Source organism: Centruroides vittatus, unplaced genomic scaffold (genome assembly GCF_030686945.1).
Source record: "Centruroides vittatus isolate TY-2023 unplaced genomic scaffold, ASM3068694v2 contig_885, whole genome shotgun sequence".
In the NCBI taxonomy this organism is placed as follows: Eukaryota; Metazoa; Arthropoda; class Arachnida; order Scorpiones; family Buthidae; genus Centruroides; species Centruroides vittatus.
Genome location: NW_027122577.1, coordinates 202,930 through 230,459, shown reverse-complemented (window position 1 = coordinate 230,459; position 27,530 = coordinate 202,930). Strand labels below are relative to the sequence as shown.

The 27,530-nt window shown below is 31.5% G+C and overlaps 2 protein-coding genes and 1 long non-coding RNA gene across 5 annotated transcripts in view; 2 read left to right on the top strand and 1 right to left on the bottom strand.

The window, feature by feature from the left end:
* Window positions 1-12,073, top strand: part of LOC136983744 (diphthine methyltransferase) — a 36,250-nt gene extending 24,177 nt beyond the window's left edge. For all 3 annotated transcript variants that reach the window (XM_067280584.1, XM_067280583.1, XM_067280582.1), the window contains exons 6-8: window positions 1,696-1,761; window positions 5,128-5,294; window positions 11,834-12,073. In XM_067280584.1, the coding sequence (XP_067136685.1) occupies window positions 1,696-1,761; window positions 5,128-5,294; window positions 11,834-12,039 (439 nt within the window). In that variant the 3' untranslated portion in view covers window positions 12,040-12,073. The remainder of the gene's footprint in view (window positions 1-1,695; window positions 1,762-5,127; window positions 5,295-11,833) is intronic.
* Window positions 12,074-18,185: 6,112 nt separating this feature from the next.
* LOC136983782 (uncharacterized) lies at window positions 18,186-18,830 on the top strand. The gene is made up of 2 exons (XR_010882090.1): window positions 18,186-18,401; window positions 18,489-18,830. It is a non-coding gene; the product is annotated as an uncharacterized lncRNA (long non-coding RNA).
* Window positions 18,831-26,571: 7,741 nt separating this feature from the next.
* Window positions 26,572-27,223, bottom strand: LOC136983725 (tRNA-specific adenosine deaminase 2). Its single transcript, XM_067280551.1, has one exon. The coding sequence runs from the start codon at window positions 27,180-27,182 to the stop codon at window positions 26,613-26,615; it is 570 nt and encodes a 189-aa protein (XP_067136652.1). The 5' UTR covers window positions 27,183-27,223; the 3' UTR covers window positions 26,572-26,612.
* Between the last annotated feature and the right edge of the window lie 307 nt (window positions 27,224-27,530).

Genomic DNA, 27,530 nt, shown 5'->3' with positions numbered 1-27,530 from the left:
ACTGATTTTATTGTATTTTAAAATAAATTTTCGATAGTTTAAAAATCATTATCATGGATTTATCTTTTAGACTGAACTAGTTAGCCTGATTTCTATAGTTAGTTATGTTGCAAAAGGAAAAAGAGTTGCAATTAATTTTTAAAATTTTAATTGAAGGTTAAAAATGTAGGCAAAATTAAATAAATAATTATAAAAACTAAATTAATACTAAATAAATTAAACCAAAATAATGATTAAAACACACTGGCCTTTACATCAAAACTGAAACTAAAATTAAAATAAAATCAAAACTAATTAATTGAAAATTAAAACATCTTTAAAAGATCATGTAAAAGTTGTTTTGAAATTTTCAAATTGTAAATCAAATTAATTTTTATTAAATTTACATTATTTTTGTGTGGCAGTGACAAGATTTTGCTTTCAATATATATAACGATGAAAATTATTAAAAATATACAGACTTAGTTTTAGTTTTTATATCTGTATTTTGTATATAACCAAAGGTTATTATTCAAAAATCAGACTTAAAAAATAGTTGCTATGGGAGCAAATGAATGACTATCTCTTCAGTTTCAAGTCTGAGTCAAAAGTGAAGTCTTTTTGTGTTTTCTATCCCTATGCAAAGACCTTCCTTCCCCTTTGTTAACCCTTTCCATGAATTCATGCCGAGTTCACAGAGGAAGTTAATGGGTGAACTTGTTGAGGAAAGAATTGTAGACCCCTACAAGTGACCGTGACCCAGTGTGACCTACTTACGCGCTACTTCTTTGTAAAGTGTTGGTTTTGGTTTCAGTGGGAACAGAACATTTTGCTTTTAGTATATATACGGATTGATTAAAATATTGAAAAATTATAATAATAATTCTATATTTTAAAAATGATTTCAGAAAGATTTATATTACTACAGACAGTATTTCATTGCTTGATGTACTACTAATTTATGACTGAGCTGTGTTTTATAAATTAGAATATTAAAAGCTTAGAATACAATGAAATAATTTATAACTTTGGTTGAAACTAATTTTGATTAAACTTGTTTAAACTCTTTTTTCATTTAATTTTTTGAAATGAACACAAATATTTGCTTTGATTTCAAAAATATGTTATAAATTTCCTTTGTTGTTTGCTATTAAATAAATGTAATTTAGAATGTAATCGAAATCCAGGGCCATTATCTTTATCTATATATAAATATTAAAATCAAAATGTTTTATCATCAAAACCAAAGCTAACACTTCACACTTAATATCACTAAATTATAGAATTGTATATGAGATAAATTTAAGAAAATAAAGAAATTGTTAAAACATAATGTTCCATAATATGAAATGTTATCATTTGTAAGAAAATCAAATTAACCAACTAATATTGATGTTAAATATGATAGTTCGAGTAATCTTGTATTAATTATCTATTATTTCATTAATGAATAACTAAACCGTTTATAAAAATAAATTATTAACTATTTCATTATAAATAAAATTTTATTTTCCATATCAAATTTCATTGTGTGATGAATAATCGTAACTTGACACAATTAAATGATAAAATTTAATATTTATTCTAATTTTTAAATGAACTCTATAGTTTTTAGGTTTTACATTATTTTGCCATTAAATGTAACACTACTTTAACATAATATTAATTTTAACTGAGAGACTTCCAAATAGATTATATTATCTTTCTTTATTTCAGCCATACAATGGGTGTTACAAGTTTACGGTCGAGTTTTAAAAGGGAATTTTTATTACTATCAGGAAGGTATATAAAGGGATAAACTATTTTTATGTGAAGTTTATAATTTTAAAATTTCTAATTAATAATTATTGCTATTTATTATATATAAATTATTTTTGGATCATTTATGTGTTTATTAAATGTATATTTGGGTCATTACTATTTTATTTATTATTGAAATAATAACTTTATTTTATCACAATATATAAAAGTAATTTTGTTATTTTGAAATATATTTTCCAACTATAAAAATATTTGAAATATAATCTTGAAGTACATTGAAATATATTAAATTACGTTAATATTTTAAAAAGTATTAAGAATCATAAAGAATCTATTTATAATAACCAAAATAAAAAAATATATATTTCTTAGAATCTAGATATGTTTAGCTATATCTCTGGCATCAATTTTTTACTTTATAACATAAATAAATAATAGTTATGTAAATATACCCACTTCTATGGAGAAAAACAAAATGGTTGTGGCACTTTCTCAACATAATACCAGCTCAGATTACTGGGTTAACAAGATTCATATTTGTAAGTTAAGAAGAGACTTGCATTTGAAAAATCTGCCACAATCTCCCTTGGTCACCAGGGCAAATGTAACACCCTTTCTATCCTTATGCAAAGACTAGGAATTTATTTTCTATTTTTGTAAATGGAAAAAATTACAAAGTATTATAATATCAGTTCAAATTTTCCAACCAATTTCCTAAAATATAATTAAAACATAATAAAGTTCCTTTGCATAAGTAACAATTATAACAGTATTAAAAATTTGGGTAATTGTTTATATATAAAATCCAAGCAAAAACATCTGAAATGTAAGAAAGTTTCACTAAATAGAAACTTATGACAATTTAGACAACAGTAAAAAATTTTTTTAGGAGTTTTCCTTTGGTAAAGATAAACTTGGCACTTGGAAGCAAAATGTAGAAAAGAATAATACAGGTAGAAATCTTGTGGGTACCACTTCAAAGCATCAAGCTTATCTTTACCATAGGAAAACTGCTAAAAACAATTCTGTCTATTGTCTAAATTGTCATAAGTTTTTACTTGGTGAAATTTTTTTACATTTCAATTGTTTTTGTTTAATAAATGTATTATTATGTCAGGACAAGACGATGATATACAATTCAGTCAGCAGTCATTGAGTGCCAACTGAATGCATTGCTGACCAACACACCACTGACAAATGCACTGCCAATTGAATGCTTTCAATATTGATTTTAGTCAGTGTCGACCAACATGCTCTCAACGGAGGCTTTCGATACACCATTTCGAAAGATCCTTATAAGAAGTGTTAATTGACATATATTTTAGCTTTCATTATTCTGAGTAACATTTTGAATAAAATTCATTTGTTCTGATGCACTTTTATGTTTATAAGCATAAAATTAAGCCATAAAACCAAATTAGCTCTATGGGGAAACCCCTGTGAACTTTGACCTATCACCCAGAAGTTTGAACAGCTGATAACAAGAAAGACTTAAGTTTAAAATTTGAGCTTTCTAGACCCAATAATTTTTTCTCTATGTGCATCTTCAGTGCTGGATGAAGAAAAAGGGGGAGAAGGAAATATAGCTTTTTGGGCAATTTTTGCACTTTCAATTGCTTATATTTCAGCAACTGTTTTATACAAATTTTTAAAATTTTGCACACTACCTAAGAAAACAATTTTATTTTGAATGAGATATTCAGAATCACTTAGGGGGCAGAGAAATTCGACCCCTGAAAATTAGCAACTCTTATTCCTGTATATATAGTTAGTCAGTGACTTTTTTACTTGGTGGGGAGTCACTGCCAAGTTAATTTTTTTGTTATTATTGCAACATTAAAAACATAAAATAAAACAACCATTGTGATGATTTAAGAAGAAAAATGACATATTCCATGATATCTTGATTAATTTTATATATAAATGCACCTTTAACTGGATACACAGAAACAAAACAAAACAACCATAAATCTCCAGAAATTAAATTTTAATACAAAGTTTTTGACCGTTTTGAATGATCATTTTCAGATAACACCCTATAGCATAGAATTACCATTAAAAGAATACAAAAATAGAACACAATTCAAAATATAGGACATAATGTGTTAGAACATTTAAATGAATATTTTTAAAATGAAATATAAAATATCAATATTACAGAATACATTTTTAGCTATTACACTTAACATTAAAAATTACTTTTAAACATTAAGAGAAATTACCATTAAAATACAAAACGTTATATTTTTGCATGTTCTTTTAATGTTGTTCTATTCTGTATGTGGTTAATAAAAATGGTCATTCAAAATGGTTGAAAATATTTCTGGTTATTTGATGTCTGCAATTTCTTTTAATTATTAAGTTTGGTATTTACAAATTCAGTGATCAGTGTTTTCCAACAAGGCAATTTGTAACACAATAAACATCTTCTACTATTAACACTGCAGTGAGTAACACAAAGTCACAGACAAAAACCTTTTACAGTGTTGTATACGACAGAAAACCAACAAACGTTTTCAGCCTCCACCAAGGCTGCCTTCAGGTTGAGAACTAAATGTCATCCCCCTCCAGACCGCCAGAACAATGCGCCTGAGAAATAAACATAGGACATGTCACGTTTCACTCCTCTGCCTGGCTCAGAGCACTAAGTTAATCTGGCAGGCCTTTCAATACGATCACATACGGCACCTGGAGGCCTGGGAGATATATAAAGCCAACGTGGAAGGCACCTGCATCAACTTTAAGGACGGGGACTCGATCGCGCATGCGTGGAGGTACCTGATCGAGGAATTCGAACGGAGCCAGGCAGAGGGGTGAAACACAACACATACTATGTTTATTTCTCAGGTAACTTCTACAGGCATTGTTCTGGTGGTCTGGAGGGGGATGACATTTAGTTCTCAACCTGAAGAAAGCCTTGGTGGAGGCCAAAAACGTTTCTTGGTACAGTGTTGTATACAACACTGTAAAAAGTTGTTGTCTGTGACTTAAGGCAATTCGTGTGCATATGAAAGATTTCTGTGGTAAATTAGAAAATTATTAATTATATTTATACTATATATAAATATAGGTAAATATATACTTATAGTTTAAATTGTATTCAGTTATGTATTATTTTTGTGACCTCCAGCTCTTAGTTTATTTTATATTTTCTTATTTATATGCTCATAACTTATTTTTATTATAATATTTTACAATTAAAGATTTAAAAAGGTTATATCTGCTAAATACTAATAATCCAATTAATTGAATTTCTAATAAATAGCACAATTAGAATTGTTGAATAATTCACCTTTAGGTCAGGACTATTTGAATATTGGACATTTGTATTTTATAAATATTTTGAAAATTTTTTATAATGTATTTATTTATTATTTCATGATGTAGTTATGATGAAATTATCAGATTATGGGATACAAGGAAAATGAAGCAGCCTTTAATTCAAAAAGAAGTTGGTGGTGGAATTTGGAGATTAAAATGGCAACCGTATAATGAGAAGCATATTTTAGCAGCCTGCAATGAAAATGGAATTCATATTCTTAAATTGCTTGAAGGTGCTATTCAAATTTTTATAAAATAAACTTAATTAATAGTTTTAGTAGGTTTAAATAATATGAAATTTGTGTTTAACAAGCAATTACTTATTGTGACATTGTCACAATAAGTCTGACTGCAATTTTTAATCAAATTTTAATTTAAAAATAAGCTTTTCATATCTGGTCTTAATATTCATCTATCTAAGCTATCCATATCTGTGTTCGCAAGATTAACAAAGGATGAATGGACAGATGACAGTGGGAATAGGCCTGCAATTTGAAAATTGCAGCCGAAAAATATTATAATTCTTTACGGGTGCAATAGTAAATAATTATTTATCAGAAAGGATATCTATAAAATATTTTTTTAATAATAAAACTTTTCTGTTATAGAAAGAAAAGGTCTGGTCATAAATTTAAAAAAAATTAAAATATACTTATGAACAAATTTATTTTTCAGACTAAACAAAACAAAAAAAAAAGTACTTTTTAATAATTTGCCTAATTACTTCAAATCATAAATAAATAAATTCTCTGAATTTAAAGAAATGTTAATCTAAAGAAACATATTTAGATTTAAATCTCGAAAAATAAGTGATTTTAGTTATATGAAGCTTTATAAATTAATGAGATTTGTTAAATTATTTAGTTGGTTGCTTTCATTTTTTGGCATAAAAGTTATGAAGGTATAAAAGCTATGCAAAGTTAAAAGATAGAAGAAAAAAAGAAAAATCATGCATGAAAATAAATAAACGTATAAAACAAATGAATATATTTACATACCTCAAAGCCTGTTACCAGTGTGAAACTCAAATAACGTCGAAAAAAAAATAGTTTTCCACAAACATTTTCGAACCATAAATGGTTCTTCTTCAGGTGAAGGTGAATTTCCGATAGATGCAATTAAATAAGAACATGATTTGAAATTCGAATATGTGTTTCTTGATGATGTCCCACTGGGCTTGCACATCTAGTTGGTAGCAATTGATGAGATTTATAGGTCTTTATCCATTAGCACTTGCCATGCTATGGACAGAGTTAATTCCTCGTTGTGGTTGATACAAGTGTTGTTGAGGCTAGATCTATAGATATAAATGGCTTCCAGCCACCTTAGATGTGTGTGTGGTGAGATGAGGATGACTCTCACCTGGTTAAGATCTGGCTCTATGTCTGAATCGCTAGCGTAAACAGCAAAAGCAGTGGTGGTCCTCATGTGCTGTATGTCAGCGATGTGCTCTTTCGTTCTAACCTCCAAGGAGTGCTTTGAGAGCCAATGTAGATGAGTTCTCTATCGAATCTGTGATCCTTAATTGAGATGCTGTACACTCTAGGGAGTCTGTCCCAGTTGGGAACATCCTTTCCATTACAAAGAATGTCAGATATGGTTGGACATCTGTATGCAATGCGAATATGGCTCTTAGCTATCTCGGTATATAGTGATTTGAGATATGGGTTGTAAGTGACTGGGATCCTTTCTTCATCATCAGGTAGGTCTTCATCATGGGAGTGGACTTAGAGTGCATCTTGGGAGCAGTGAAATCTGTCGATTAATTTACAGGTGAGCTTGGGGTACCCATGGTCAGTGTTTATGCGATGAGTATGCATAAAGAGCTTGTTGAGTGGATGTGTAAGTCTGCACTCTCCTAATTAAGACATTATGGGCTGCAATTTTATACTGATGTGGGTCACAAGACCTCACAGGTATGTATATGGATTCTGATCCCGATTTATGGTACACCTCGGTATGAATTACCAACCCTTCAATTCTAATGTTAATGTCAAGGAAATGGACCTCTGTAGGGTACTGTATACTTGATTGATTTCCAGGGTCAAGCCATACGGGTTGTCATTAATGGAGTTGACAAAGGCTGAGATGTCTGGAGTTGTCCTCCATAGAATGATTATGTCATCTATGTACCTCCTATATAAAATGATGATGGGGAGGTGGCGAGGGAGGATCTTGCATTCTAGTTGTCTAATCACCATCTCACATAAGTCCTCTGAGATGGGGCTTCCCATTGGGATGCTTCTTCCCTGTGTGTATACTGTACTGTTGAATTGAAAAAACAAACTGTAGCATAATAAATGTGCCATCTCTAGGACTTGCTGATGTAAGCTGTCATCATTTACAATGTTGAATAGGAAATCCCTGAGGGCACGAAAGGTAGGCAGGCGTTGAATTGAAGGGTATAGGGACTTAAAGTCCAATACCATGAGAAATTGTGGAGAGGTGGTGATCTCCCTGAGGAGGGTTATGAGGTCTATAGCTCTAGCCTTATCGATAACAGGGCATAGTTGTTGTCCCTGTTTATGAGTCTTAGCAAATGCAAAAAGCCTAGGTATATTGGGAGAGTTAACTAGGGTATTTCCCATTTTCAGGCATTTAGCTAATCGGTATTGCTAGCGCTTAACTCAATTACGATTGTGAGTTGCGTTAAGCGCTTAACCCTCAAATGTAATTTGAGGGTTAAGCGCTTAGCAATATTGTTGTCCACAATCTCACATTGTGTTATATTGTCATACTCTAATAACAGCCGATCATACATAGTGCACCTCATGAGGACCAGAGATTTGGTCTTGTCGGAGCTGACCAGCATGACCCATTTTGCTGCATCCAACAGTGTGTGCATTGTAATTTTGTTCTCAACTGCATTATTTCGTAAGGCTCCTTGGTATTTTTAATTCTGTGTGTGGCCATCCATTGGTAGTATTCCTTTTGTATGTCTGGTAGGCCTAGCAGTAGAGTCTCCACGTCAGGGATGAGGTTCAAATTCTTGGTTGTAGGAGAGGGTGCAAACTTAGGTCCATAACTCAAAACTTCTATGATGAAATCAGATAATTGCAAGTCATCCCATGGGATGACTTGAAATTACCTGATTTTGTCATCCCATGAGATGGCTTGCAATCTAATCTGAGCCAACTAATCTATTTCTAAATAGATTAGTTGGTTCAGAGTCCAGCAGTTTTATAGGGTGTCCCAAACGTAATGTAGGATTTAAATTTTAAAAAGAACTTATTATTTATTCATTAATTGGCAAAGTTGTTATATCATTTTAAAGGGTAAACATTGCAATTAAATATGGAATAGAATATCTGACAAATGGCTCCCATGACTCTTCTGACACATATTATTTTGACAAAATTTTCAATCACATTTTCATGCAGTTGCAGCTCAGTTTCATCAATAACTTTTGAAATTTCTGCTTTCAATTCAGGAATTGTTCTTATTTTAGTGGCATAAACTTTGGACTTTACAAATCCCAGAGAAAAAAGTTGCATGGTGTTAGATTGCATGATCTTGGTGGCCAATTCTGATCGCTGTTGCATAAGATGAGTTGCCCATGAAACTTCTGCCACAACAGCTCAGTTGTTTCCTGTGCCTTATGACAGGTGGACACCATCCTGGTGGAATCACATGTCACTCAAATCCATGCTGTCAAAATGAGGCCACAAAAACTCTGATATCATCTTGCAATAATGCACATCGTTAACAGTAACTGCATTTTCAGCCTCATTTTCAAAGAAATTCGGTCAAATCACTCTACTGGTTCAAAATCCACACCAAAATATCACAGGCATGCATTGTTTGTTCTTTACACAGTGATTTCATTGAGTTTCTCCAACTGAAAATGCCACATAATTTGTGCACAGTCACAGCAAAACTTTCCCCCATACTTGTAATAAGTTTTGATAATCATTACATGCTCCTCCATTGTGTCACTTCATATTAACTAACTGCAATGTGTTTACCTGCAACTGTAATGTGCAATGTGCAACTGCAAGATGTCACTCCATATGGTGCTGCCAACCCATTGGAAGAAAAATGGCACAAACTTTTAATTCTGTGTTAATTTTGGAACACCTGTATATGGGAGTTACATACCATGCATTGTTGAGTTACATACCCTAATAGTGCGCATAAATGAGCACATGAAACTAATGTGTAAATTTAATTTAGATAAAATAGAGATTAATGTTGACTTCTAATCATTACTTTGTACATTTCTGGTTTAGGTCATATATGTATACTTCCTGTTGATTGTCTGTGAAATGGTGTTTTGTTATTTTTACCTCCCAATGGTCAACTGTCTATTTACATTGTCTTTTCATATTCACATTATAATTTATAAGAAACCAGTGATACTTTGTTTAGAAGCATATTTACTTATAAGCAAAACATATATGCTTTTGTTTTTTTATCCTTTCTGTCTTATGGGCACTAAGCAGGCTACAGGTCAGATCAAATAAGCCATTCATGGGTTCATCCAGGGCAATAATGGGACAGCCATATGGTGAGGGATGAGGCAAACATATTTATGACAGACCAGCTCCAAAATATTTCTAGCTTTTTCAACCTGACCAGATTTGTTGTTGGATCCCTATATTGGTATGCTAACACTAACTATTTGGCCATCTGACCATTGCTTATTTTTTGGTATATAACTTACACCATATAGTTGAAAACAGTTAATTATCATGGCTTTGATTAGCTTCAGAATGAAACTTGTAATCTTGGTGATAATTATGCTTTTAATGGAAATGTACACAAAGAATTTGTATTATTGCTAGGTTATAAATTAAATAATTTTGTCGTAAGTATATAACAAGCTTGAAATTTAACAATGTTAAGGAAATTTTTGATGATAACATGGAAATTCATGAAAATTTCATGAAAACTTACAATGACAAACTGCTATGAACTCTGATCTAATAATAAATATATTAAATAATTGAAGTCAAAACAAAGAGACATATGCCAGCAGATCAGAAAATGACAACAGGATGATAATTCATATATTATTAAACAACTTTTCAAGATATAAATAACTTTAATACTCAAAAGTAACCATCTAAATGAGGGCAGGGTTATAGATTTCTCTAAAAGTTACAAACAATTTGGCAACTTTTAGAGAAATGTTTCCAAGAAAAGGTATGGATGTTTTATAAAATGTTTTCTGGAGATAACCCAGAATGTAAAGGGCAGAAAAAATAAGTGAAAAATTCTGACACATGAACTTGTTCTTGGGATATTCTGCCCAGGCTAGCATATGCTTTATGATACCAAATTTGTCACTGAGCATATCAGTGGAATTGCATAAGATATAAGTTCTGCAGATGTGTTGCTGATGGCAGTATTTTTGTACCTGTTAGGTTGGAACGAGCTAGATGGTACAGTGGAAGGGAGGGTAATGCAAATTTATGGAACATCCTAAAACATAAGCTCCAATCAGTCCTCTGTATTAAAATATTTAGGAACACAATGATGTTATTGAAGACTTTATAACTTGTTTTGAAAAAGTTTTAATGATTTGTATTGAATTCTTTTTAATTTTTAAATTTTTTTAAATCATAATTTTTTTTTTTTTTTTTTTTGCACAATTTGAAGAATTGTTTTTATTACTATACAGGTACTCTTCACTTTACGACCAAGTTCCGTTCTGTTCCGACGACTACATCGTCAAGCGAATTGGTCGATAAGCGAGGAGCTTGTGCCGGGAATATATGATCGTCGTAAAATTATACAAATTATGCAACAAACTTCAAATTTATTCATAAAAAGACTATTATAGTACGCTCTTTGCCTATTATAGTACTATAAGACTATTATAGTACATTTAGTGTGCATGTCACCATTTACCACTGACTGACACTCAAGCTGAGAAAGGGGATTCCCCATATTGCAGATCGAAACTCGAATGGTCATTAAGCAGATAGGTCGTAAAGTGAGGAGTACCTGTATTCTTTTCCAGAATAAGAATGGAGCCAATGTTCACTATTCTACATATGTAAAGGAAAATAATAGTTTTGTATTTATTAAGAAATAGAACATTATTTATATATTGTAAGACCATGTATTATAAAATTATAAGATAACTTTAAATTGTTATAATATATTTAAAATTCCTGACATTTTTGCAAAGTATTTGAGATTATATATAATATGAAGGTTTGGCTGTCCTAGTTAGACTAATACATAAGATTCAAACAAATGACCTACATAAACCTCAATGTGTAATGAAAACACAGCTGATATTATGCGTGGGTATGATGGAAAGTGAATGCTCAAATATGGTGATTAAACAATTTTATTTGCTAATAAAATTTTTAAATTATTCATAACAATTTTTCTTAACATTATCTAGCCCACGGTAAATTTATGAGAGAAAGAGTTTGCAATAGATCTCACCTGCAAACAAAAAAATAATAACTGATCACTCATAGAAACCCAGAGAAAAGTTTTTCTTGAGAAAGTCCAAAAGAAAATCATACAATGTCATATGATGTAATGTTTGAAGTTTTTTAAGTTTTTATTAAACAGTATATATAGGTTCATTACTTAGCTGAAGTGGTAGAGTGATACATATTCAAGATTTTGTTCATCAGTTCCATTTTTATTCTGGGAAATACTATAATTTAAATTAAACCATAAATGTCAGTAATTATAAAATTTAAAAGCATTATATTACTATCAGATATTTTTAATTCTATAGTTAGTCTTCTAGTTGATAAATTTTTAGGTTTAAATTTTCGTCATTTTTCAATTTTAAATTTTGTAGATACATCAATGGAAGTTGTAGCTTCAAATAAAATTCATTCTTCTCTTGCTTATGGAGCCGATTGGAGCTGGTTATCATCTGATTGGACAAAAAATAATAGCGAAAATGAAGAATGTGAAAATTTTAATTCAAAGAACAGTCTTATTGTATCATGCTCTTTTTATGATCAGTATTTATGTTTATGGAAGGCAGTTTTGGAAGAATGACAGAATTAAATAATAAATTTTTTAATTTAAAGCATTGAGCTTTCCATTCTTGTATAGCATTCTTCAACAAGTTATTTACAATATATCACAGAATTTTTAGTGCTTATATATATCCAGCGCCGGATTAAGCCTCTAGCAGGCCCTAGACAAAATTTAAATTGGGGCCCCATTTAAATAAGTTGCTTCTAAACAAATCTTATATAATGTGACATTAGCGTAGCTAGCATGGGTGCGGATATCGTGGTGTCACCCCAAGTCACACTGTAGTGTCACCCTTTTTAACTCTTTTATAAAACACTATTAAATTGTAATATTTTCGCACTCGAGCAACTTGAACGCTATATCGAATATGCGATGTCGCGACGTATAAGTTTAGATTTAGAAAATAAATCATAACTATACATCAGTACTACCACGAGAGGCGGTCCTAGGAATATTTTTAGATGGTGCGAGAGATCCCGTGGCGTACATTACTTCTGACGCACATGGGTGGCTGTTGACCTTTTTTTAGATAATGGCTAGTCGAGCAGAGCTTAGTAGGAATTGTTAAATACAGCCTTTTCTGTCCTATCGAATTTCTTAAAAAATTTTTAACTTGTTTTGAAACAGAGAAATATTCTGCACTGAAGCCAGGCCCCTCTGAATTACGGGCCCTAGACATTTGTCTACTTTGCCTATTCGATAATCCGGCCCTGTATATATCATTTAAAATTGGTTGTTTAACATTAGAAATTTTGAAAGATCTTAAAACATTTAAAATTTTATATGCATGACTAATGCTGTGTTTGAAAGATAGAACCATGTTTCCTCAATTCTAAGATACCTTTTTTTACACATTTTTACTTGTTCAAAATAGACATGCATCTTAGATCGACATTCCACTAGCATAAAAATGGGTATAAAAACCCTCGCCGTAAATATTTTTAATCACGTGACCATGATATTTTATGCCAGAGCAGGTTGTAAATTGAACATAAAGCAAGTTGAGCGGTGTTTGACTTTTGACACGAATACGGCCATAAAATGGTACCTTCAACCAATCAGAAGTCAGTGGAACTATGTCGTCATGACATCGTGCGAAAATTTCAGGAAACGAGCTTTTTTGTACATTCTGTCATGGCTACTTCAAAAAGACCTCAAATAGATTTAGAAAATTTATTGAAAACATTCGAAAATATCCATGCTTATATGACCTGCATCCTGATTATAAGAATGGATGCCTAAAACATTCAATATGGACGGTCGTAGGAAAATCTTTTAATTTAGGTGAGTACATATTAAAACAGCTAAGCATAGCATGCTAACTATAGTACTTTATTAAAGTATATTAATAATAATATGATAAAGATATTATTTTTACTACATTTGAAATTATAGTACAAAAAAATTGTAGAATATAATTATTGCCTTTTTAAAGATATATGACATATACAATTTATTATTGTATATACACAAATTTTTACTCAAGTTAAATGGGAGAATTTTATTATAGGAATTTGGGTTTAATCACACTGGACATTTCAGATAATTACTTTTCTCTTTACATTATTACAAATTTTAATTCATTAATATCTAATATGCATTTTGGACTGATGTATTTGATTATCAGTCCCTCTTCAGATGGGAATTATTATTATTGTTAATAATATTTCTCTATTATCTACTTAAATATTATTATAAAGTATACAATTCTTTAAAAATTAATTATTAAATGTTGAAATATTTCTTTCTACTTTATTACATTTTTCTTCTTTTTGTGGCAATTTTTTTTTCTGTTTTTTTGATTCTGTTTCCAAAAAGTTTTTAACTGATTTTATTTTAATATAATAATTTATTACTCAAAAACACTTATTCGTTTTAACAATTAACATTTTTTCATGAGGACATACAATCCTAACTTTAATTTATTAGAAATCCATTAACACTTTTTCTTCCTAACTATCATAACCTCAACAACTAATGTGATTCAAATATTTATACCATGTTTTTTACAATCCTGTGCCTGAACAGTCATTTATTCTTTTTCTTTATATAATTTAATTAGTTCCAAATATTCGTATTTCTTTATATTTTTTTTGGTTAATGTTACCTATGGTTCCAAGATGGCGGCTCATCTGATTCCAGCAAGGAAACAGTGGGGACTAGGATTGCAATTGCTGGATCCCTCATCCAGCAATCCAGCTGGATCCAGCGCATTTTTCGGCCTGCTGGATCCAGCGCTGCGGATCCGCAAATACTCAATTAGCTTTCTAAATAATTGCGCAAAAGTCTACGTTGTCGCGTTGCCGCTTTGCTAACTACTAGACTGCTACTAATTACTTACTACTTTACTAACACTAATAATTAAATTACTTATAAATCAACTATACCTTAATCAATCCAGCAAAATTTAATAAAATAATAACGTATTCAATCGCTTTTAACGATCTTCCTCAGTTACAAAAAAATACAACATTAACTATAGAACATAAAATGTGTTTCGAATAAATATAAAAAGAATAGTGCTTAATTACATCCCATTTTTTTAAACAAGATACATAGATGTACTGCTAGGTCTGATAATTTTCGTATTGTATACTGACGTAATCCCACTGTTTTCAATCTTTTAAGAAACGATAAAAAGAAAGAGGATCGGAATTCAACAACGGGTATATATTCGGTGCCTTTACACAACCAACGTTTCAATTCCAAGCTTGTTTATGTGGGTGCAACGATGCGCAGTTTAAAACAAAGGCTCAAGAGCACAAATATGCAATCAGTAAGAACACTGCGCTGGTATCATACGCAAGACACAAGGATGTTAACATCCAATGGGATCAAGCGGCAATTATAAAAACGACGACGAATAGGCAAACGGTCAAACATCTTGAGAGATTGGAAATCTGCAAGGCGCACATGACAACTGGTTGTATGAACCATAGAGATGCGGACTCATTGTCTACCATGTGGAGATTCTTTAACATTAATTAATGTTATTAACGGACAATGCTGGTTTCGTTGTTATATCTTATATACAGTAATACCCCGAACTTACGCGATAGGTGGGACCGAGCGATAACCGCGTAAGTTGAATTCGCGTAAGTCGGGGTATAACTTCGCATATAAATACATACTAATTATTTTTAATTGGGGCCGGAGACTAAAGAAAACAACAATTTAGAAAAAAATGTTTAATAAAATCTTAGATAATACATATGTATAACAAATTATATTATTAAAATCGTAAATCGAAGTTATTTTGTTATAGAAGGCTTCCTAAAATCTAACAAATTTGTCTGACGGCTCAAAGATTTTTTCTCCCGCAAAATTTCCTCGTAGCATGCTAATAATTTTTTTTTATTTTTCGTTTTGTAGAAGAAATGCGCTCTTCGTTGGAGTCTATATTTTCTAAAATTTGTAACCTCTTTTTAATTAAACTGAGGCCTTCTGTCAAGTTTCCAACCGTTATTCGATCATCTGATTGAACTGGGTCTAAAGGATCAAGTTTTGCCAATTTACAAATTTTCATTTTTGTATCGAAGTCTTTGGAATGTAAAGTTAACATTATTAAAGATGGAGTTTTTTCTTTTCTTGTTTGATGCAGAAGAATCAGTTCTACTTCGTTTGGATGACACAGTAGAGTCTCAAGTCTCCGTAGATATAACACAGAAATAAATAAGTCAAAATAAATTGTAGCTATGCGTCGATTCCGCGCGACACGTCCGAACCTGTAAGCTGAACAATAGTTTGGGGGGAGTGAGTAATCAAGGGTTGCGTGGCGCTCAAACAAAAGACGAATCGTCGAGATTTGAAAATCGCGTAACTCCGGGTTCGCGTAAGTCGGGGTAGCGTAAGTCGAGGTATTACTGTACAGGGTGTTTTTTTTAAACTGACGGTACTCAGAGACATCTGTAGAGCAATCTAACAGCCGGACTGTCGCCAAATTTGGGAGAGTGACTAAGGACGACATGGGAAAGAGATTCCGCGAAGAAAAAAGTAGTACCCAAATTTGCCGGTAGGGGTGGATTTGGCGCTGTTGTAGCGAAACAGCTAAGAATCTGCATAAAATTCAGCTGCAATTAACAAACACACGAATGAATAATCAGACAGAGGTTTCAGTGTAATAACGAAAGTTTAATTACTCAGCAAATAACCTTCTCTCTTCTTCAATGTGATCACCGTCCTGCTGGAAAAGGTCATTGCATCCTGAACACCGTGTTCTCTATGGCCGAACGTAACATGTCCGCAGGAATGTTCATCACGGTTCGAGAAACGTTGTCCTTCAAAGTCATCAAGTTTGGGACACTACCAAGATAGACCTTGGACTTTAAGTAACCCCACAGGAAAAAGTAACATGGGGTTAGATCCGGGGAGCGAGGCGGCCATGCAAGTGGAAAAAAGCGACTGATGACCCTTTCTTCAGTGAAGTGCTGGTAACTTTTTCGCTACAACAGCGCCAAATCCTCCTCTACCGGCGAATTTAGGTATTACTTTTTTCTTCGCGGAATCTCTTTTCCATGTCGTCCTTAGTCACTCTCCCAAATTTGGCGACAGTCCGGCTGTTAGATTGCTCTACAGATGTTTCTGAGTACCGTCAGTTTAAAAAAAAACACCCTGTATATACTTTTTCCGCTATTTATTTTGTTTATTTATCTATATTTTGTCCGTTTGGACGTTTTCCGTTAATTTTTATATTTATTCCGAACACATTTTATGTTCTATATTTAATGTTCTACTTTTTTTGTAACCGAGGAAGATCGTTAAAAATGATTGAAAACGTTATTATTTTATTAAATTTTGCTGGATTGATAAAGGTGTAGTTTATTTAACTTATTCTACTTCCAGTACATAGTTTTATATACTTATAAATAACTACAGACTAATATGTAGAGCCTATATAAGAAAACTGGTAAGACTGATAGCCACTTAGCCACTCATTATCCGTCCTTACATTATTATAATATATTAATATAAATTAATCAGTAGAATTACCTTTGCTATTATTTAACTTAAAGATTACAATATAATTATAATCTAACTAAACATTTAAAGTTAATTATCTCTATCTCAAGTGTTAAACCGAACCAAAGTTAAGTTTACTACCTAAATGTGTAAGAAGTTTTACTGATTTATAGTGACCAGTCTAAATAATAAAAGCTTCTTAAGTATTTTTTAAAAATGTTTTATTTCATTTAAAAAACATAAGGATAGATAGATAGACAGATAATACTATTGCACCAAAAATACATCCAGCTGGATCCGCACTGGATCCAGCTGGAATGATTTCAATCCAGCAAAAATCCAGCTGGATTCAAAACACTGCTGGATTGCAATCCCTAGTGGGGACGCACGTCCCTAACCTAACCTAACCTAACCTATTCTAATCATTTTGTTGGTAATAATTATGGTAATTTATTAGAATAGGTTAGGTTAGGTTAGAACATGCATCCTCACTGTTTTCCTTCTTCTATTTGCTGGAATCAGAGGCAAGCCACCATCTGGAACCATAGGTAACATTAACCTTTTTTTCCCTTTTAATTATTTTTTCTATATGAATTCCTTTTATTGTTTTGCAATTGCTGAATTATGATGATTATATTTAATTATAGTTATACCCCATACATTCATTTATGAGTTTTTAATTTTCTTTTTGTTTACCTATATACAAGTATGTCACTGGAATTACACAATTACAGTTAAATTTATATACTAAATTATTCTGTTCAAAAATTAAATTTTATTGTATTTGTGTATATTGTCAGAAATATATCAAGCAATAAATTAAGTATTGAGTATGATATGGAGTATTTTTGTATTGTATTTTAGTGGTTAAAATGCATGTGATTGAATGAATAGTGGAAAAGTTGTACAAAAGCTTTACTTTTATAAACTATGTTACCAGAGCTGAAAGCTGCTGGAAAACATGTGATTGCTACACAAGAGTGTAAAAAGGTGGAAGTTGGCAAAATTACTGCTACTAGTAGAAATGATGTATATGTATTGCAATGATACCTATACAGTGTGATAGATGGGTTTCTGAGGTGCTGTCCAAAAACAAATGAAGAGATATTTTAGATTAGAAAAAGAATACATTTTATGGATGAAGCAAGAATTTTTGTGTGTAATTTTGTATAACAACAGAACCATCACCAATATATCCTTTAGCAGAAGACTATAATGATCCATCACAAGATATTGAGCCTGTGCATGCTGTGTCAGTCAAGCTTTTATGTCCCAATGACAATGAAGCATTTATTTCAAGGTGAGCACTCCAATAGTTATTCACTGATGATGCCTTTTTATCTACTCCTGCTTTTTACCTTCGATAGGCCTGCATCAGCATCAACATCATCACAGTTATCAATGGAAGCTTCAGAGAGCAGGTACTGTACATACATTTAGTCTGTACTATTCTAAAGCTTTATGTTAGTATATTTCACAAATGTATTAACATACAATGTACTTTACAGCACTTTTGAACAATCTTAGCATTTAAAATGGGCTAGAAAATCTTCCGATCAACATATGGAAGAACTGCTATCAGTGTTCAGAATGTCAGCTGAAGCCATGCAACAAGCCAATACTGCAAAACAAAAAAACAAATCTCTCCGTATAAAACCCTTTTGTGAATTTGTTGAGTGTATGCTGGCAAAACTGAGCAGCAGAAATCAGCAAACAGCCGTGAAAAGAATACAAGAAATTCTTTTTGATATTGATGCTGCAAACGATGAAGAAAATCAGTGAATTAAATGTAATAGATGAATGTAATTTATTAAATTTTGTTACATCAATAAATTTTTGTTGAAAATCTATATTTGTTGCAATGTCTTTACCATTTTTCTATTAATCCTGTATTTTAGTCTATTGCCTGTAGCAAGGCCCAGTAGTACATAGATACTCTGCTAGTTTATTCCTTAATTCTCTTGCTTCAGTAGAGTACATGTTGCTACCTGTGTGCAACTTCTCATATGATTAGCTGTTGCTCTCCACCTCCCTGGGACAAGGTTGCCATGTTCATCTTCTGAATCACTCTTTCCAGCATTAATATAGCAAGCTCTCTTACAAGAAAATTGTGCAAGACACAAGCTGCCAATACCATCGTCACTGTATGTTAATGGTCATTTGAAGATGCAAAAACAAGAACTTAAAATGCCAAAAGCATATTCAACTACTCAATGAGCACAGCATAGTCTATAGTTATAGACTTGTGATTGGCTAATAGTTGAATGTCTAGGATATGGTCACATCAAATTTCTTTTCAGCGGGATAGCTTCATCACTAATGAAATAGAAAGGAAATATAATTTTGGAATTTGGCAAGTAATCATCATTAGGCAAGTTTAATCTGCAGGTTTCCATCATTTGGCCAAAGTATACTTTTTTAAATATGCCTCCATCACTCTCACTTACATAGTGTCCATAGTCTATATACAAAAATTTGTAATTGGCATCTGCCACTGTTAGCAACAAATTACTAAACATTCCTTTGTAATTAAAGTTTAAGTTTTGGGACAAATCAATACATGTTTTCTATAATGCTACCACAGCAGTGTGGTAATTGCCAAGCTTTTAAAAAAATTTTGTGCAACAGCTTTCCATTCATTTGGTATTAATAGAAATTGCATGTAATCTGATTTTAACTGAGTTCAAAGAGCATGGCAAGTTTCTGGAACAATTTTTGCTATTGTTTGTTGTCCAATTCTAAAGGCAAATGATAAGCTTCTGTATGTTTCCCATGATGCTAAAAATCTGAAAAAATACATAACATAAACTTTTTAAACCAATTAAAACAGATTAAGCTAGTCACTCATTAGCTCCTAATCATATACAATGTACTGTACGTTAGTTATTCCCAAGCGTTCTCTTGCTGAAATTGCTTCTCTGAAACATGTATTTTGCTTGCTTATATGATTTTCTACTTATCGTAATAACACTTCAAAGAGATCATGTGTCATTCTTAAAAAACTGTCAACAAAATTCACTTTACTACTAATAAAAACTTTTATGCATTGTAAGATTTTGCAATCTTGATTTATTACTTACTCATAATAATATTCCTGGTCTTGAAAACGAAGTTCACGCATAAGTGTACTATGATAACTTAAAGAACTTCTATTCCAAAAGAGCTCTCACCCAAAAACGATGCTTGCATTGCTTTCATTTCATGAGTGTATAAAGTAACAAAAATTGTCCAGCAAAAAGCTGAAACATCATATCAGCTTGTATTTGATCCATTTAAAATGTTTCAAGTACACTGACAATTATTAACAATCAACCTGTGATACTGTCATTTCCACCAATTTACATGCAAAAAAGTATTTACTTTCAACACTAGGGCAGCACTGTCACCATAAAAATGTTGCTAGTGGAGCCGCCTCCACCACAAATGCAAATAGGTCGTGTGATTAAAAATATTTACGGCAAGGATTTTTATGCTAGTGGAGTCTCATCCTAACAATCAATGTTGTCTTACATTCACTGTCCAAAACCAGAACTGGTAGTCATTGTAAATAGATTATATATTTCATTCTGTACTATTAATAATGTTTTTGGTTATGCTGTTCAATAACCACATCAATTCAGATGGGCTTTGGTAATAATGAGTGCTTAATTAAAATTTTTTTTTTTATTGTTTAAAATGCCTTTATGACAACATTATGATGAAACATTAAAATGAAAAGCTATTGATATGCAGAAGAGCATAGAAACAGAGTTGCCAAACATTATTTATTTATGGCATTTATTTTGTTTTTCAAATTAGTAGTTACTTAAATAACTTAATAAAATAATTTTCCTTCCATAAAAAAATCTTAAAACTGTTTAAAACTTAAAATCTGGTTTTCATCTTAAAATCAAAGAAATATAATTTGAAGGATGTTTATAGAGAAAGTCCTCCAAAAGTTTATTAGTCATATACACGTGTATATTAGTTGATGTTTTATGACTCATATGATGCACAAGGTGTCCAGTTTTTGTTTCACAATGTTCACACTACAGTGATTCAATATGAGTGCCAATATGACATGTCAAACTTTGATCCAGTATTCAAACTCCTGCTACACTTTGGGTTGCTATGGCTTCTTCAATCCTCATTTGCAATTCTCACAGATCACATGGAAGTGGCACAAAATTTTGTGCCACTTCCATGGCATATAATTTTTTATTTATCTTTATATTCAATTCTTCCCTTTTGTCATAACTTCCTTTTAGAAGCTTTATGTAATGCCATAAGAAAGTATTGCATGGTGTTAAGCCAGGGACAATGTCATTAAGGCATTGTCATTGCAGCAGTTGCGGCCAACTAGAGTAACTATACCAGGAGACCAGACTAGAGCAAAACAAAAATCATTTGACATATTATTTTGCCTTACATCTGATGCACACTCTGATATAATGAACTATAAATCATTGATGTGGAACTTTCTTTATAGACTACCCGTACTTTTTAATTGACTAAACTAAATATTTTTTTAATATAGATAACTTAATTAATAAAACAAAATTTAGTAAAAGCAACACATTCAACAAATGTATTTTCGAATATAATCTGTTTTAAATATTCCTGTTGAAAAGCAGTATCTATAACATGACAAATTGTCTTGGTATTGATATTAAAAATAAATCTATTCCATTGGCATGCCAAGAATGGACTAGGTGGACTAAGCTAGTCCCTTAAATTCCTTGAAGTTCTGTCTAAATAGTATTTTAATGCATTTGTATTTGAAACCTTTCACTTGAAAAATATGTATTTTTTCGTATTTTTCCCATCTGTTCTCCCCTCTTTTACGCTGAGTTCAATTCTTCCATGAACCAACCTGAACACCCCTCAGAGCTCCTTTAGTTGACTCATTAACAGGACTAGCTTGCAAACACATGTTCTTGTCATACTGTTGTGTTTTGTGCATGTCCAGGCAGTTCTATAATAAGAAATTTTGTTTCTTGTGCTTAATGAAAACAAAGTTGCATTAGTGATTTTTGTATTTCTATTATCATAAAACACTTAAAAGTTTTTATCTAAAATGTGAATCTACTTAAAAGTTGATATATGTGATTAGTAGTGTTACCACCCGTCCGGTTTTCACCCGGACAGTCCGGGAATTGACTCACTGTCTGAGTGAACTATTAATTTTGTCCGGGAATTTCATAGAAATTGTGAAATTACGATGAAACAAAGTCCTTGAAAATATTTTTATAAATTTACACCATTTGAACAGCAAAAGACCTCACACTCACTGAAACGCATGTGCCATTCCGCCATGCTACTCTGTTTACGCTGACATGTGATGCACAACCTGCCTCTCGACCTTGCTTGTACATCCGTACACATCTATGGAGCTAAATTATATGCTCTTTCTTAATTTAGGTTACGCACGTTACTCCTACACAAGTCCCTAGTCCCTAACTGTAACTGATTTAGAACGGCATGCACGTTATTCTTCGCATTGTAAAATGACATTCCGCATGCGTCAGGAACTTCTGTTCGAACAAACCTGACCTGCCGTCCGGGTCAGCAATTTTGTAAAGGTGGCAACACTAGTAATTAGAAAGCTATGAATTAACATGGAAGGGAACTTGTTAGGGGAAGCTGATCCCTCACAGTGAAGCAAAGTGCAGTTTGAATCTGTGAATGATACAGCTGATCTAGGAGGTGAATTGTCACAGCAAAATGAAGACAATCAACTATGGCTGTCGGCCATATTGTTATATGTATTTTAGTTATAATTTTTTATTTATCTTTATATTCAATTCTTCCCTTTTGTCATAACTTCCTTTTAGAAGCTTCTGACCTAAATCTCATTGCCTTAAGGAGGGATTACCCCTTCTCAGAATGCTTGGTAGAACAAAAGGGTAGGGGAATTATTGATTCTCTGAATTTTCAGGGAAAACAAAAGGAAGGCAAGGACCGGAGGCAAAACTGCCAACGGAAGAGTCATTCTTGGTCAAGATCTGAGTAGACAGCAGGACAGGGCAGTGCTCCAAACCATAAAAAGGGACAATGGGGACTGCAAAGCTGAGGAAAACCGTAGAAGTCAAAAAGAACAGAAAGAGAAAGGTTGTAAAGACAGTGAGTACGACTGGAGATCTACGAGGCACCATTCTTTTTTGTTTTTGAAGGAGGAAGGCATCTGAAAGCATAATATTGAAGCGACACCTTTTAAATTGGTACCTACCACTTAAGAAGACCCGGGTATTTTCTACCTTCCTCTGTCTATCTGTCATACTTCCCTAAGTCTCTGTTTCTTCCTTTTCTTTTTTCTTAGGTTTAAGATAGGTATAAGCTCAGTTGTAAGTCGGTCAGGTTGATACTGTATGTATACGTGCGCGTTACCTATATGCTTATGAGAGGACAATAGACCACTCTTTTGTTAATTAGTAATATTAATATCTGTAAAGTTGGGATCTGTACTAAAAGAATCGGTTCAGAGAGAAATAAAGGATATTTTGTTTGTACATCTGTTTTATGTATCCCTCTTAGTAACATTTGTTCACTGACATTACTATCTCTCAGTACAAATAACCACACAACAATTTTCATGCCATATTCTATTTTATTTTAAAAATTTCTATTTTTTTAATCATTATAAAATAGTAAAAAGCTCAATTTTGAAGGTAGAGATGGATTTTATAAAATAAAATTGTAAATGCTAATAATGACAAAATCATCATTAAGTTCAACCTACTTGAGATATGACATGACTCCCTCTCTATCTCCCCACCCCATTGACCTTTAACCACCAAAATTTAATAACATTAATTCCCCTAATATATGAACCTCCTTGCAAAATTTTAGAAATTTCTGACAAAAGATACGCGAATTATTAAGCTTTAAAGGTGGAAAAAATCGTACCCCACGTACACTTGCATCCATCCATACATACAGAAAAAATCTCAAATTTTTTGAATTTCTTGACATTTCAAGATCCTTAATCCAAAAATATAAAAATCTTGGGGTCATTTTTTGACCGAACTTCATACTTTTTCTTCTGTTATATATAACCGAGCTAGAAAAGTAAATTAATGTGCTAATAATGTGTGAATAAAATGAAATTTTTCAGGGTTTTTTTTTAACTAATTGATTTTTTAATAATCAGAAAGACAAGAAAAAAGTTATGAAAATCAACATAAAAACAAATAATTTTAATAATAAATCAACAAAATTTCGGTACATGAAAGCTTTGTATACATTTGTTACCTTTTAAGTATAGATCTGAAAAAATCCTTTGAATAAAGTTTGATCTGTTTACATACAGTTTGGTTTAACCAAATTGTATGAATTTTTAAACTGCAAGACTTCAATATACTCAAGTTCATACAAAAAAATGCAAAATAAAACATGCATAAATAAAAAAAATACGTATGTAATGTCATCTATTATACAAAATAGTGGACTAGTAATTTTCAAATATGTATAATAGCAAGTATTCTCAATAAACTAAAAATTTTCATTTAATTTAAATTTGCTCTGAGAAAGCTATCTTTAATTGTATTAAAGAAATTAAGACAATGTGTTCATATGTGTAATCTATAACATTGTTGATTCTGAGGAGGTAAAAATTTTCCTCTTTTTAACATTTTCAATTAACATGATTTATATAATGACTGACAAAGAAAATTGAATAAGTCTGGATCACTGTAAATACTTTGTTACTAAACTGTGATGAAATATTGATGGTATTCATCTACCTGACAGTTAAAAAATTAATATTAATAAATATTCCATTAAAAATTCAGTTATAAGAACTTGTAACAAACTGTTAATGATAGCAAATCAGACACAATTTTCTTCATAATGAATGAATATGCAGACATACAATTATATCTCTAACAATATTACAAAGTTTTATTATTATTATTTATACCAGTAATTTTCATAGACACGGTTATTCTTATTGATATAATTTTATAAATTAAAAATATAAGATCTTAATTTATCTGAGGAAAATATAGATAATGAAAATGTACCTTAGTAAATGTGTCAAATTATTCATCAATTAAAAAAATAGTTTGACTATTAAATAATTATTTCTTTTACTGTTCAAATAAGTTAAAATTCCTAAATAACTTTTGAAAAATATTAATACAAAGATAATGTTTCTAGATTGTATTAAAACTTTTTATTACCTAACTTCTTAATTTTTTTGATTTGTTTATATTATCAAATGCCAAATTTTTGTAACCGGATTATTAAACTATAAAATTTTATAACTTAAAAATACCATCATTTTGGAGTTTATTTTCATTTACTGTGTATGTAAAAAGGTATCTCTATACACATATATATTTACTTATTGCAGAGCTCTCAACTTGTAATTTTGAAAAAAAGTATCATGGCCAAAAATAGCTAGCATTTGCTCAAAAAACCAACAGTCAAAATCGAAATGTGATGGTTTTGACAATTTGGATGGGATTCTCTAATGCAATACAGAAATGATAATCTTATTTAACAGTTTATTTTATCACATCCATCTTATACTTTTCTTTTTACACTTGTTATACTAATTCAGTGGCGTAGTTATGGTTCTTCGGGCCCAGTGCGGAACCAGATTTGTGGGCCCCCAAAAAAAATTTTTCGGCAGGGGTGTCTTTTTCCGTAATGGTAATCGGGAACGTCCAAATGAAAACAAGTAATTTTTTCTATAAATTTCGGCTTTTGAATTTATTTATTCCATTAAAAACATTGCATTTAGACGTTCAATTTCTTTTATTTGACAAATGATGCATTAGGTATTTTTTTGTTTTGTTTACATAAATGAACTAAAATATTTTTGTGTGGTGGTTTATATAGTGTATAACTAAATTACAGTTGAGTTGCTGGTTTTCCTGTGTAATAGGGGCCCCGGCTCGAGCATCCAAATGCCAAATTTTGCTTTGTTCTCATTGCCGTGAAAAATTTTTTAGGTCTTTTTTTCTTGTGATTTTGGGGTCCCCATGGGCCTATCGCTTTCCAGAGGCCCGGTGCGGACCACACCCTCCTAGCTGCGCCACTGCTAATTCAGTAGTGTAGAACTGCAATTCCCAAATATAAGGTCCAACCACAAATTGGGTCATCAATTCTTATACAGTTGTTTATACACTTTTCATAAACATTCTCCTCCTTTTTAAAAATATAGACAATACTTGACTGTCAGTCACAATCAACAAAGTTAGTGGATATGTTTATTAACAATATTATATGAAAAAAAATATATTGCAGAATTTTTAAAATATGGATTTCTGTATAACAAGGTTTATGGAAAGCATTTTTTTGTATAATTTGTAGTAAAACTTTTGCAAGTTCAAGTTCTCAAAGATAGAAACATCCAATGTATATAAAAAAAAATGTTAATATTTTTTGAAAAACCATCAAACTCCCTAAAATGAAGCCAACTGCTGAACATAACAGACACTCAAAAAGCTAACTGTCTGCATAAAAAGTGGATTGTCGAGAGCTTCAACGTTGTAACATAGTTGTTTTCTAAACTGTCTTGTTTTTTTAACATAAAAATTCTAATTTGTTTTGAATAATGAGCATGAATGATTTTATTAAATTAAACAAGATCGTGTTACTTATCAATGTTTTTAAGAATATGTTTATTTTAATTACAAGAATCTTAATCATTTAATCTTTGGACATGGAGCATTTGGATTCTGACCTTGATAAAACATTTTTAATAACGAAACAGAGTAATCTTCCATAACTCCTTTAATTATTTCGGTCGTAGGATTATTTTGAACGTTGATTACGGATCCGCATCCACCAAACCTTTGATTATCACATCCATATATAATTTTTTTTACACCTAAATTCTGCAAAGCTGCAGCACACATAATGCAAGGTTCGACAGTAACATATACTGAACACTCCCTAAAAATTTCATATTGTTCTTTTTTTGTAGTTCGACAATATTCCAATACTTGGTCTATACAATTAAATTCAGCATGTCTAACCGCAGATTTAGTTTCATTGACCGAATTTTTCCCCGAAGCTATAATTTCTCCATTTATCACAAAAACACAGCCTACTGGTACTTCTCCTACGTCAAGAGCAGCTTTTGCTAATTCGAATGCACGATTCATATATAAATTAGTCTCATTATTATCCTGCGTATTTTGCATCTTAACGAGAGTGACTACTTTAATTTCGATAATCGACATATTACATTCAACCAAATCAATTAAAAACATTCAAGGTGAAAATCCATTTTTTTTTTTTTCCCCCCTGTAAGTACGCCACGCGGTCAGCACTATACTCAGAGAGACAGAGACATCTAGTGTTAGTAAATATTCAATAACTGATACATTGTTTTTTTTATTTGATTGAGATATATAATGTATAGTGTTGAAATATTTTTAATCTATAAAATTATCAGAAAAAAGATAGCCATTTTCTTATTATTATTATTATTTTCCTTATTAAATTTTCATTTCATTTTAAATATTTTCTTAATTTAACGCTCGTTCTACTTTCACAATATTTAACACTGGTTTCTGTTTTGCTTGCAGAATGGATAATTTCAAAGCGTTAAGAAAATG

Coding starts and splice junctions, on each gene's coding strand:
- LOC136983725 (XM_067280551.1), bottom strand. CDS start 27,182: ATGTTTTTAATTGATTTGGTTGAATGTAATATGTCGATTATCGAAATT.